Source organism: Hemiscyllium ocellatum, chromosome 6, assembly GCF_020745735.1.
Source record: "Hemiscyllium ocellatum isolate sHemOce1 chromosome 6, sHemOce1.pat.X.cur, whole genome shotgun sequence".
Taxonomy (NCBI): Eukaryota; Metazoa; Chordata; class Chondrichthyes; order Orectolobiformes; family Hemiscylliidae; genus Hemiscyllium; species Hemiscyllium ocellatum.
Window position 1 is genome coordinate 68,266,352 of NC_083406.1, and position 13,073 is coordinate 68,279,424.

The 13,073-nt window shown below is 40.8% G+C and overlaps 1 protein-coding gene across 1 annotated transcript in view; it reads right to left on the reverse strand.

Annotated features, from left to right (window-relative positions):
* LOC132816433 (TBC1 domain family member 8) overlaps nucleotides 1-13,073 on the reverse strand; it is a 112,617-nt gene that overhangs the window by 630 nt on the left and 98,914 nt on the right. Inside the window, exons 14-19 of the mRNA XM_060826009.1 lie at nucleotides 12,900-12,998; nucleotides 10,996-11,064; nucleotides 10,241-10,481; nucleotides 9,980-10,045; nucleotides 2,879-2,968; nucleotides 1,130-1,227 (exon numbers count right to left, since the gene is read on the reverse strand). Coding sequence (XP_060681992.1) covers nucleotides 1,130-1,227; nucleotides 2,879-2,968; nucleotides 9,980-10,045; nucleotides 10,241-10,481; nucleotides 10,996-11,064; nucleotides 12,900-12,998 — 663 coding nt within the window. The remainder of the gene's footprint in view (nucleotides 1-1,129; nucleotides 1,228-2,878; nucleotides 2,969-9,979; nucleotides 10,046-10,240; nucleotides 10,482-10,995; nucleotides 11,065-12,899; nucleotides 12,999-13,073) is intronic.

The following is a 13,073-nucleotide window of genomic DNA, read 5'->3' on the forward strand; positions in this document are numbered from 1 at the left end:
TCAACAGGCCAAGTACATAATGCAGGTATTTGCACAATTATGTACTAGAGTTTTGTTGTTCTCAAATATTAACCTGCAATTCGTGGGCTACTATTATTTCACTTCGAATCAAATTTGAACAGGTAATTTGTGGGAGTGGGGGTTGGTAGGAATAATAGACAAACAGTTAATATTCTCAAGTATTTGGTTGCATTTTCATTTGTTGCAGTTATTGAAATCAGTCAATTCCAATTTCAGTATAAATTACTTTAAAGATAACAAATTGCTCATCTGTGTAACCAATGAAGCAACTTCTTACTGTACTTCTGATCTTTAGATCTCAGCCAAGCAGAAACTGGGTGAAAGCAAGCACTGTAGTGTATTGACAGGAACATATAGTTGCAATGTAACAATGAAACTACAACAGATGTACCGATAGATCAGCGTCCCTATATTAGTGGATTGGCCAAGGTTCATAGGACAGTCAAATATGTTTAATATCAATCTTTAAATCCTTACAGCATACATCAATGGTAGGCAATTGATTTTCCTGGTCAGCCACATGGTGAAAAGAAATTAGGAGCCTCTGCCATGACTTTATAGCTTGGCAGTACAACACAACAACAGGACTATAGCCAATACAGATGACATTAGTGCTAACTGCACAGTTTTGTCCCTATTCCAGCTGGTGTGGATTTGGGATCTACTGTCTTGTACCCTTGGTGGAGGTTGAAGTGATATCAGGCTCATATTTTGCCAGAGAACTTAAGAAGCAATTGGATAAAAAGTCAAAAAGACAGTGGAAATACAAAATGGTGTAATTTTACTGTAATGTAAATGCTCTGAAAACTAGCAGAGTTCAGTTGTTGGCACTAAAATGCAAACAATACATTGTCCACTGATTGGTTGGTTGCAGCAAGGATTGAAATCAATAATATGGGGATTAAAGGGGGACTAGCTGCATAAACATTAAATTCCTTTTCAGATACTACCAACAGTTTTGTATTTGTGGCCACCCCCACTCCTCTAGTGCAAGTCTTGTCACTCCCCACTGTCCCTGAGTTAAAGGTATCCTGGCACTGCCTACATAGAAAAGTTTACTTTTGTTTTTACAAGGTTTAGATTTCTGAAAATTAAATGACAAACATACCTGGTTCATCAACGGAAGATCTTTTGTGGCTTCCTTTTTTCTTTTAACCAAATCTTCAAGCATTTTTTTCAATTGGTGTCGGTAATTGGTTGCTCCACCTTTTAAATAATAGTTGTTTAATTAGTCCACGCATCTATACACCAAGTGTAAACTAACCAGTGTAGCATTTTCCTAATCAACCTGTTCAGAGATATTATTGCACATTTCTGGAGCATGTGGGACTTGAACCCAAGGGTAGAGACATTACCACTTTTGTGATTAACTTAAGGGGTTTCACCATTTCAAAGATGCTCATTACAAAATTAGACCTGGTATTGTTGGCAACAGCCCCAGCCACATAAAAATAACACGAGATACAGGTTTACCATAAGTAGACCATATGTTTTTAAGGTAGATTGTGATAAAGGTTTGTAATAATTATTTAAGGATGGATTTTAGGTTTCAGTTTACAGAGGTAATGTGTTCTTAGTAAAAACAGGTCAAAGTCAAATTTGATCTGTAAGTTCAAACATTTTCAAGACAGCATGTCACTTAAGTTCTCAGCTGATAAGTCATTTAACTTAATTGGTAACTGCAAAGTTGAGGTTTTAATGACTTACATGGAAAGAGATGGTCAGGGGCCAATTAGTAGGTTGGGTTTAGAAAAGAGAAATGGTCCTTCTGCTGGTGGCTTCTCATTTATAAAAATCTTTAGGCAATGAGGTTAGTCTCCAGATTTTGAGAGCTCAAGGAAATTCTCTAGTTTTATTTTTGCATATTTGTTCTGCCAGCTTTAGCATCTTTGTCCAATATTACCAATCATAACACTGGAAATATACAACCCCAACAACACTATTTATTTGAATACTAACAGCCATCTCGACGTTTTATGGTCCTATTCTTGGCAAGAACCCCCAGGCAGTCGAGGGGAACCTGGTTTGTTATTCTTAAGACTTCTATAAAATCATGCTTTCACAGGCCATACCTGGATGCCAAAGCTATTTGTTGTTCGTGTTGTTCCAGTGAATAAAAATTCCAGCCTTTGCTCTGTCACAAATGTCGCTTTAAAAGCATTTTTTCATCAACCTTCATCTTGTGTCAATTACAAGTAATCCCTGCCTCGCATTCTTCTGTATTTGGGGGTGGCATAGTGGCTCAGTGGTTAGTACTGCTGCCTTAGTGCCAGGGACCCAGGTTTGATTTCAGCCTCAGGTGACTGTTTGCACATTCTCACTGTGTCTGTGTGGGTTTCCTCCCACAGTTCAAAGATGTGCAGGTTAGGTAAATTGGCCATGCTAAATTACCCATAGTGTTTAGGGATGTGTTGGTTAGGTGCAGTAGTCAGGTAAATATAGGATAGGGGAATTGGGTCTGGGTGGGTTACTCTTCAGCGGGTCGGTATGGATTAGTTGGGCTGAGGGCCTCTTTCTATGCTGTAGGAATTCTATGATAGTTATAGAGGCCTGTATTCTTGTTTAATATGGTGAGTTTTTCTTTTAAATTCATTGTGCGCCAGTCTGGCAGGGTTATGCAACTGGCTGCATTTTCAAACAGCTCCTCTTGATTCCCAGTCCTTCCAAAACACACTACTGGATCCAAAATAAGTCACTTTTATACAAAAGTAATTTAGAGAATTATGATTTGGAAAGTATAGACGATTCCCCATCAGTAATTTTGAGTTACCGAGTAATATTTTGGTTTCGTAACTTTGGATGACAGTTTAGAGAAAAACTTCATTTTTTTTGCATTAAGGAGTAAATATGCACTTGCAGTTTGATTTGTTGAAGTAATCAGGTTGGACGCTGGAAACGAAGGTGGTCCTCAGAGGAGATAGGTTATCTATGTCATCATCATTATAGGCTAGGAAAACAAAAGCAAGAATAAATTTAAATGAATCAAACGACCCCCATTTAAAATTCAGTGTTGCATATAATTGAAAATGACAGACATATGTGGAAACTTAATAAAATGTATATTTTGATACAATATCAAAACAAGACTACATTCCAAACAAACTCAGGAGAAGGTGGGGGGGATTAGTGGTAATGTCAGTGAACCAGTAATCCAGAGACCCAGGTTCATGTTCTGGGTCTAATCCTACATAGCAGATGGCGAAATTTGAATTTATCAAAATGCTAGCTTCATAGCAACTACATAACCATGGTTGCTCATCATAAAAAGCATTCACTAATGTCCTTTAACGAAGGACATCTGGCCCATTTGTGACTCCAAATTCCGCAGTCATGGAACTACCGAAATAACAGAACAAAAAAGTTCGTGCTTTTCCCCAAAACAACCTAAATATGCTTCAGTAGTTTTTCACCAGTGAACATCCCAGGAAGGCAAGGAATTAAGTAACATCCCTTCAAGACGCTCTCGGTGCAGAACACCACATCAATCAAGAGGGTGAGTGGGGAAAAAAGTAATTGAGCAATGAATACTATGCAAAGCCACACGTTTTTAAAAACCAGCTTCTCAGCAGATTTCTTACTGTTAGTTTAGCACTTTACATGAAGCAAATGTCCCAAAGCATTTTACAGCCCCTCTGGGGAAAAAACCTTGATGTTAAGTTAGACACTTGGGATCCAGGATGAGCTAGCCAAGTGGATGCAAAATTGGCTTGACAGTAGGAGACAGCGGGTGGTGGTGGTGGGTTGCTTTTTGGACTGGAGGTCAGTGATCAGTGGTGTTCGACAGGGATCAGTACTGTTGTTTGTCATTTATATAAATGATTTGGAGGAGAATATAGGAGGCACAGTTTGTAAGTTTGCAGGTGGCACCTAAATTGGTGGTATAGTGGACATTGAAGAAGATTACCTAAGACTGTGAAGAGATCTTGATCAATTGGGTCAATGGGCTGAGGAGTGGCAGATGGTGTTTAATTTGGATAAATGAGGTATTGCATTTTGGTGAAACAAATAAGAGCAGGACTTATACAGTTAATAGGATCCTAGGGGGTTCAATAGAACAATAGAACAGAATAGGCCCTTCAGTCCACGATGTTGTGCTGAACATATATCCTAGATTAAGCACCTATCCATGTAGCTATCCAATTGCCGCTTAAAGGTCGCCAATGATTCGGACTCTACCACTCCCACGGGCAGCGCATTCCATGCCCCCACCACTCTCTGGGTAAAGAACCCACCCCGACATCTCCCCTATACCTTCCACCCTTCCCCTTAAATTTATGTCCCCTTGTAACACTCTGTTGTACCCGGGGTAAAAGTTTCTGACTGTCTATATATTCCTCTGATCATTTTATAAACCTCTATCAAGTCACCCCTCATCCTTCGCCGTTCCAACGAGAAAAGGCCGAGAACTCTCAACCTATCCTCGTACGACCTATTCTCCAATCCAGGCAACATCCTGGTAAATCTTCTCTGCACCCTCTCCAAAGCTTCCACATCTTTCCTAAAGTGAGGCGACCAGAACTGCACACAGTACTCCAAATGTGGCCTAACCAAAGTCCTGTACAGCTGCAACATCACTTCACGACTCTTGAATTCAATCCCTCTGCTAATGAACGCTAATACACCATAGGCCTTCTTACAAGCTCTATCCACCTGAGTGGCAACTTTCAAAGATCTATGTACATAGACCCCAAGATCCCTCTGTTCCTCCACCTGACTAAGAACCCTACCGTTAACCCTGTATTCCGCATTCTTATTTGTTCTTCCAAAATGGACAACCTCACATTTGGCAGGGTTGAACTCCATCTGCCACTCCTCAGCCCAGCTCTGCATCATACCTAAGTCCCTTTGCAGCCGACAACAGCCCTCCTCACTGTCCACAACTCCACCAATCTTCGTATCATCTGCAAATTTACTGACCCACCCTTCGACTCCCTCATCTAAGTCATTAATAAAAATTACAAACAGCAGAGGACCCAGAACTGATCCCTGCGGAACTCCACCTGTAACTGGGCTCCAGACTGAATATTTACCATCTACCACCACTCTCTGACTTCGACCGGTTAGCCAGTTTTCTATCCAATTGGCCAAATTTCCCTCTATCCCATGACTTTCCGCATAAGCCTACCATGGGGAACCTTATCAAATGCCTTACTAAAATCCATGTACACTACATCCACTGCTCTACCCTCATCCACATGCTTGGTCACCTCCTCAAAGAATTCAATAAGACTTGTAAGGCAAGACCTACCCTTCACAAATCCGTGCTGGCTGTCCCTAATCAAGCTGTGTCTTTCCAGATACTCATAAATCCTATCCCTCAGTACCCTTTCCATTACTTTGCCTACCACAGAAGTAAGACTAACTGGCCTGTAATTCCCGGGGTTATCCCTATTCCCTTTTTTGAAGAGGGGCACAACATTCGCTACTCTCCAGTCCCCTGGTACCACCCCCGTTGACAGTGAAGACAAAAAGATCATTGCCAACAGTATTGCAATTTCCTCTCTTGCTTCCCACATAATCCTAGGATATATCCCGTCAGGCCCGGGGGACTTGTCTATCCTCAAGTTGTTCAAAATGTCCAACACATCTTCCTTCCTAACAAGTATCTCTTCTAGCTTACCAGTCCATTTCACACTCTCCTCTTCAACAATACGGTCCCTCTCGTTCGTAAATACTGAAGAAAAGTACTCATTCAAGATCTCTCCTATCTCTTCCGACTCAGTACACAATCTCCCACTACTGTCCTTGATCGGACCTACACTCGTTCTCGTCATTCTCATGTTTCTCACATACACATAAAATGCCTTGGGGTTATCCTTGATCCTATCTGCCAAGGATTTTTCATGCCCTCTCTTAGCTCTCCTAATCCCTTTCTTCAGGTCCCTTCTGGCTATCCTGTATCCCTCCACTGCTCTGTCTGAACCCTGTTTCCTCAACCTTATGTAAGCCTCCTTCTCTTTACTAGACATTCAACCTCCCTCGTCAACCAAGGCTTCCTCACACGACCATTTCTTTCCTGCCTGATAGGTACATACATATCAAGGACACGTCGTATCTGTTCCTTGAAAAAGTTCCACATTTCCACCACATCCTTCCCTGACAGCCTATGCTCCCAACTTATGCTCCTCAAATCCTGTCTTACAGCATCGTAATTTCCCTTCCCCCAATTGTAAAATCTACCCTGTTGTGCGCACCTATCTCTCTCCATAACTAAGGTGAAAGTCACAGAATTGTGGTCACCATCACCAAAATGTTCACCCACTAACAAGCCCATCACTTGTCCCAGTTCATTACCGAGTACCAAATCCAATATGGCCTCCCCTCTGGTTGGACAATCTACATACTGAGTTAGAAAAGCTTCCTGGACACACTGCACAAACACCGCCCCATCCAATCTACTTGATCTAAAGAGCTTCCAATCAATATTTGGGAAGTTGAAGTCGCCCATGACTACGACCCTGTGGCTTCTGCACCTTTCCAAAATCTGTTTCCCAATCTGTTTCTCCACATCTCTGCTGCTATTGGGGGGCCTATAGTAAACACCCAACAAGGTGACTGCACCTTTCCTATTTCTGACTTCAGCCCATACTACCTCCAAAGGCAGATCCCCCTCAAACTTCCTTTCTGCAGCCGTTATACCATTTCTCATTAGCAATGCCACCCCCCCCACCCCCCTTTTTTACCACCCTCCCTAATCTTACTGAAACATCTGTAACCAGGAACCTCCAACAACCATTCCTGTCCCTCATCTATCCACGTTTCCGTGATGGCCACAACATCGTAGTCCCAGGTACCGATCCACGCCTTAAGTTCACCCACCTTATTTCTGATACTCCTTGCGTTGAAGTATACGCACTTGAGCCCATCTCTGTGTCCGCAAGTATTCCCTGTCAGTGCTACCTTCTCCACAGCCTCCCTACATTCTTGGACATCCTGACAAACAGCTAGCCTACTTGCTGGACTACAAGTCCGGATCCCATCCCCCTGCCAAATTAGTTTAAACCCCCCCGAAGAGTGCTAGCAAACCTACCCCCCAGGATATTGGTGCCCTTCTGGTTCAGGTGCAACCCGTCCTGTTTGTACAGGTCCCACCTTCCCCAGAATGCAGTCCAGAATGGGTTCAGGTACATCATTCTTTGAAATTTGTCACAGGTAGACAGGGTGGTTAAAAAGGTATTTAGCATGCTTGCCTTTATTGTTCAGACCTTTGAGAAAAGGAGTTGGGATCTAATATTGAGGTTGTACAGGAGTTTGGTGTGGTCTCTTCTGGAATACTGTGTGCTGTTCTGGTTATCCTGTTATAGGAGGGATATTATTAAACAGGAGAGGCTATAGAAAAGACTTACCAAGATGTTGCTGAGTGTGGATGGTTTTACTTATAAGAAGAGGCTGGATAGGCTGAGACTTTTTCCCCTGGAGCAAAGGAGTTGGAGGGGTGACTTTACATAATTTTGTATAGTTATGAGGGGCTCAGATAATTTGATTAGCGAAGGTCTTTTCCTTAATGTGGAGGAGTTCAAAACCAGGGGGCATTTTTTTAAAGATGAGTGGAGAAATACGTAAAAAGGAGATGAACGACAACTATTTTGCACAGAATGGTTAGTATGAACTGCCAGAGGAAGTGGACATGGGCACAGTACATTTAAAAGACATTTGGATAAGTACCTGAAGAGGAAATGTTTGGAGGAAGATGGGTTGAACATAGATAAGTGGGACTAGTTTAGTTTGGGAACATGGTTGGTGTGGACTAGTTGGACCAAAGGATCTGTTTCCATGCTATATGACTATAAGCTAAAGGAGTAGATATTAGGATTAGTGACTAAACACTGATGACAAAAGGAAGCGGGGAGGGGGGGGGGGGGGGGGGGGTGGTTAGAGGTGGGGCGCATAGACTAGATGGCAGAAAACCCAGAGGCCAATAAAAGTCCAGAATTAGAGGAACAGAGTTCGTGGGGAAGGATATCTATTATATGGCTGGATGAAAAGAGATAGATAAGGACATGTGAGACAATGAAAGAATTTAACCACAAGGATAGGATTTTTTAAAAACTTGATGCAATTATAAATATAGGCAAAGAAGCAAATTACCTAGGCTTATCCTCCCCACAAAAATCAGGGTAGAATCTAATGTGGTCAACCACTGCATCATTGGTCTACATTCATCCAACAATAAAATGATGAAGGATAATATTATTAAAACAGTATTTCTCTCCAATAACCTGCTCACCAACACACACCGTTCATCGTTATGACAATTTGGTCCAAACCAAGACAGCTGTGGTCACAGTGACTACCCAGAACATAGCAGCAGCATTTGACAACGTTACGGCTGTCCAGTAAATGTGAAGTCAGGGGAATTGAAGGAAGAGTAGGCACTCTCTACTAACTGGAGAGATACTATAAAGGAAGATAGTTATACTCGCTCAAGGTCAATTATCCAAGCTCCAGTATATTGTTACAGGGTAAAACTGAAAGAACTGAATCAAACAAAAACAAAAGTTACTGGAAAAGCTCAGCAGGTCTGGCAGCATCTGTGCACACAAATCCGAGTTAAGGTTTCGGGTCCAGTTATCTACCTCAGAACTGGAAACTCTGTTCTGAGGAAGGGTCACCGGACCTGAAACCTTAACTCTGATTTCTCTTCACAGATGTTGCCAGACCTGCTGAGATTTTCTAACAATTTCTGATTTTGATATTGTTATTGTTGCAGGAGTTCCTCAAGGTAAAGTCCTAGGCCTAGTCATCTTCAGCTGCTTCATCAATTAGCTTCCCAGAATTGGAGTGCTGAGTTCTATTCTCACCACCTCAGATAGTCAGTAACTGCCCATATTCAACAAGGCCTGGACAACAGTCAAAATTTGGCAAGTAGCAATTATGGTACATAAATGCTGGGCATGAGTCATTCTAATAACAAAATCTAATTCCCTTTGATGTTCAATGGTTTTCGTCATTACTGAATCTCCTGAAGTCAGCATCCTGGCGATTGAACATGTAAATGTTCAACAAGAAGTGGACATCTTGTGGTACGTGAGTCACTTCCTGAAAACCCAAAGCTTTCCATTATCTACAAGAAACGTCAGAAGCATGGCAATACTTTCTAAGCCAAAGTAACCCTATTTGATTACACATCCATTACCTTTCACACCCATACATTCACTCTCTCCACCAGCAGGGTGCAGTGCATACCATCTATAAAATGCCAAAGGTGCTTCAACAGCAACCTCTGACACAATAGATGCAGTTATAGCTCCATCTCTAGCTACAAGTTTCTTCTTAATCTCACACCATCTTGACTTCAAATTCAACTAACATCACTGGGTCAAAATCCTGCAATTCCAAACTTAACTGCATGTAAGAGTAACTTCACTACACAGACTGCAGCAGTTCAGGAAAAGCTGGGGAACAAAGTAAATTTTTGCTTCAACTATTGCCTTTCATGATTAACAGTTATCGGAAATGAACCAATATTGTATTTTGAGGGATAAGTGTTGACCAGGAAATCAGGAATAACTCCTATATTCTTAATAATAGCACTATTGGATGTTTTACACTCACTTGAGGACAGATAGGATTAACATCTCGTCCAATAGAACAGAAAGACGAGAAAATGACGATTACCACCAGCTTCTCAAGGGTAATTAGGATTGGGCAACAAATTCTAATTTACCCAACAATGTCAACTTCCCATGAATGAATAAAATCAATGACAAAGGTGATTGGTAAGTGGAACAGGATAAGATAAGCAAAGATTTAGAGGATCTTAAGTTCACATCTATATTTACAAACTAATAAATCATAGCAAGTACAAATAAGATGAAAGCCAACGTCTCATTAATATTATGCAAGCAGTACAAAAATCAGGTGTAAAATTTAAACTCAAACGGAGAATTTACTAACTGCACTGATGTGCATTTAACAACTTCAGCATCAAATTTACTAACTTTAAGGATCACTTTACCTGGTGGAATGTGCAGCCTGTACAACAATCTGAGTTTTTCACTGATGTCTCCATAGTACATTATTTCTATGATATAAAAGTAAAATACTTATTCAATCAAGATCTTCTCTTCTGCATTCTCCGTACGTCAACACAAAGCAAACTATTTCTGCAGCTTGAATATTTTGTAACTAGCACAAAATGATACCAAGATTTTAAGCAGACAGTTCATACATATCTACATTAATTAACTCTGCATGAGAGAGATTAAAAGGTAGTTACCTAAACAACTGACCAATTCTTTAAAGTCAATTAGGGAATCTTCATTTTCATCGAGTATGCGGAATGTTCTCTGGGCTAGAAGATCTGTATGGGTACCCCACGTCCAGGGGCTTAGAAGATAGAAGAGATTGCTGAACTGGAAACAATTTATTCTGTACTGTTCCAGATATGGGAGGCTGGGATCATGATGCCACACTGCTGAGCCATTCCCACCCCAGTAACAACTTAAAAGATGTTCTCTCTAGTTGAAAAAACAAGGTAAATATACAGTTTAAAAGCAGAGTAAGAATCTAGAATATATTTTTACAAATTATTCCATTCTAACTAAAGATTGCAATGCAGTTTCTTTCTTTTGCCAGTTCCCATTGCGGAAGTTCCATATTCATTACCAAAGAGGCTATTTTCCAAGTGACACTCTTTTGTAGGTGCTGAAATGGTCATTGCAGTCAAACGTTATCAGGTAAATCCAACAGGAACCAACCAAGCATCCATACAGTTTGTCAATTTCTACAATAAAAATGACAGCAGGTCTCTCAATCTTGAATACCTTCTTATGAGCAACTAAGTATCATTAGCAGAGGGCCTAGTTACACTTCAGAATTAGTATGCATGTGAAGAAAATGCCACCAATTTTTATTTCATAAGGTGTCCATATAGAACTATAAACACAGAAGATTCAGGAAGAACTCATTAACCTTCAGAATTGAACATCTGTGGTTGAGTCACTTAAAATTGCCAGCTCCTGTAAAACTCACCTTGAAAAGGTCATAGAGGTCTCCGAGCCCTTCAGTACTAAATGAAACGTCTGGTGCCACAACTCTAAGCTGCAAAATTATATTGAAGATGTTAAATTAGCCCCATGGCCTTCCATTAACTCAGAGGCTAAACAACTTTTAAAATCATTAATAAATGTCCTGAATGCTTAAAAAACTCAAATGAACTGTCCCTTTCAACTGATTTGTTTTATCCTTTATATTTTTTAAATTTAGTTTAGCTCCATTGTTCAACAATTAGTATAATCTGATAATGCATGATCTAAGAGGCTGCAGGATGACATGGATTGGCACCTGGTATTGATGAGTACTTCAGGAAGGACAGGAAGCTGGGAAAGGTAGAGTGTTGACTCTGTTAGTTAATGGTTGTAATGGAGGGATGATGTGATTTCAGAAAAAACAGGATGTGGAAGCAGTTTGGGCAGAGATGAGAAGTGATAATGACAACTAATCAGCCTCATGGTAACCAAATGAGAGTGAAGCATAAAGGAGGAAATAATGAGATTGGTCAGAAAAGCAAAGTGAGAATCATGAGGGCTATGTCTCTTTGGAACTCTTCCTGAAACAGCAGAACAAAGCAGAGTCGAATATTTTGAAAGCAGAGGTTAATAGATTCTTGGTAAGGAAAGGGTGAAAGATGATCAGGAGCAAGTGGGAATTTGAGGTTACAATCAGATATGCTGCGGATCTTACGAAATGGAGAGCAGACAGTCACCTTCTCGTACATTTGTGCCCTTGTCCTAAAAATGTCGAGGTCGTAGGTTATTAAAAATACTATTGAAGGAGCCTTGACAAGTTACTGCAGTGTACCTCAGGTAGGTACAGATTACCACCACTTTGCATCAGGTTTATAAGGAGTGAAGCTTTAGGGAATGGGCAGGGTGCTTATCAAATGCGCTGCTTTATTCCTTGATGGTGTGAAGAATGTTGTCAAAGCTGCAGTCATCCAGGCATCTGGGTATATTCAATCACATTCCTGACTTGTGCTTAGAAGATTGTAGTCGGGCTCTGGGGAGTCAGGAGGTGGAGTTACGCACTACAAGGGTTCCTAACCTCTGACTTGCCCTCATGGACACAGTATTTATTTAGCTAGTTCAGTTCAGTTGCTGCTCAATGGTAACCCACAGAATTTTGATAGTAGAGGATTCAGTGACAGGAACATTAAGAGAAAATAAGTCACATTCTCTCTTTTGGAGATAGTTTTGTTATCAAATGTTACTTACCACTGAGTAGCCCAGGCCAGGATGTTGTCCAGTTCTTACTACATATGGACACAGACTACAGCCATATCTGAGAGTTTTCAAATAATAATGCATACTGTGGAACCATCAGTGAACATTGCAGCTCTGACTTTATAATGCAAGGGCAGGTCATTGATGAAGCAGTTGAAGATGGTTGGAGGCAACCACTACACTGATGTTCTTGAACTGACATCACTGGCATTTAACCACAATCACCTCCCTCTGTATCAGGACTGACTCCAAACAGAGAAGAGGCTTACCCATCCCCATCCCCTCCCATTTTGTTAGGGCTCCTTGATGCAAAGGACAGTCATTTCTACCTCACATCTCCAACCTAGCTCTTTTGCACGTTTGAATCAAAGCTGCAATAATGTCAGAAACTGAGTGATCCAGCAGGACCCAAACTGAGCATCAGTGAGTGGGTTATTGTTATCCAAATTCCACTTGATAGCTCTGTCAACGACACACTTCATCACTTTGTTCATGAGCAAGTGTAGACTGATGGATCAGTAACTTGCCAGATTCAGTTTTTATTTGCTTTTGTAATGACTAAATATTCAATAAATGATCATCGCAGAAGCAATGCATAAAGGAAAACAACTCTGGTTTTCTTTTAAATTGCACTAATTGATGGTGTAAACTTACCACATTTTGTTTAGTGGTATCTTCTAAGTTCTGTAGCACTCGTATTCTGTGTCTGCAGCGCATTTGCTCGATTTGTCCTACGTGAAGCTCTCCAAATTTCTGAATGTACAATAAGAACAGATTCAAAAGAAATTAGTGTGCAATGAAAAATAGTTTTCGCATTCAAGATAAATG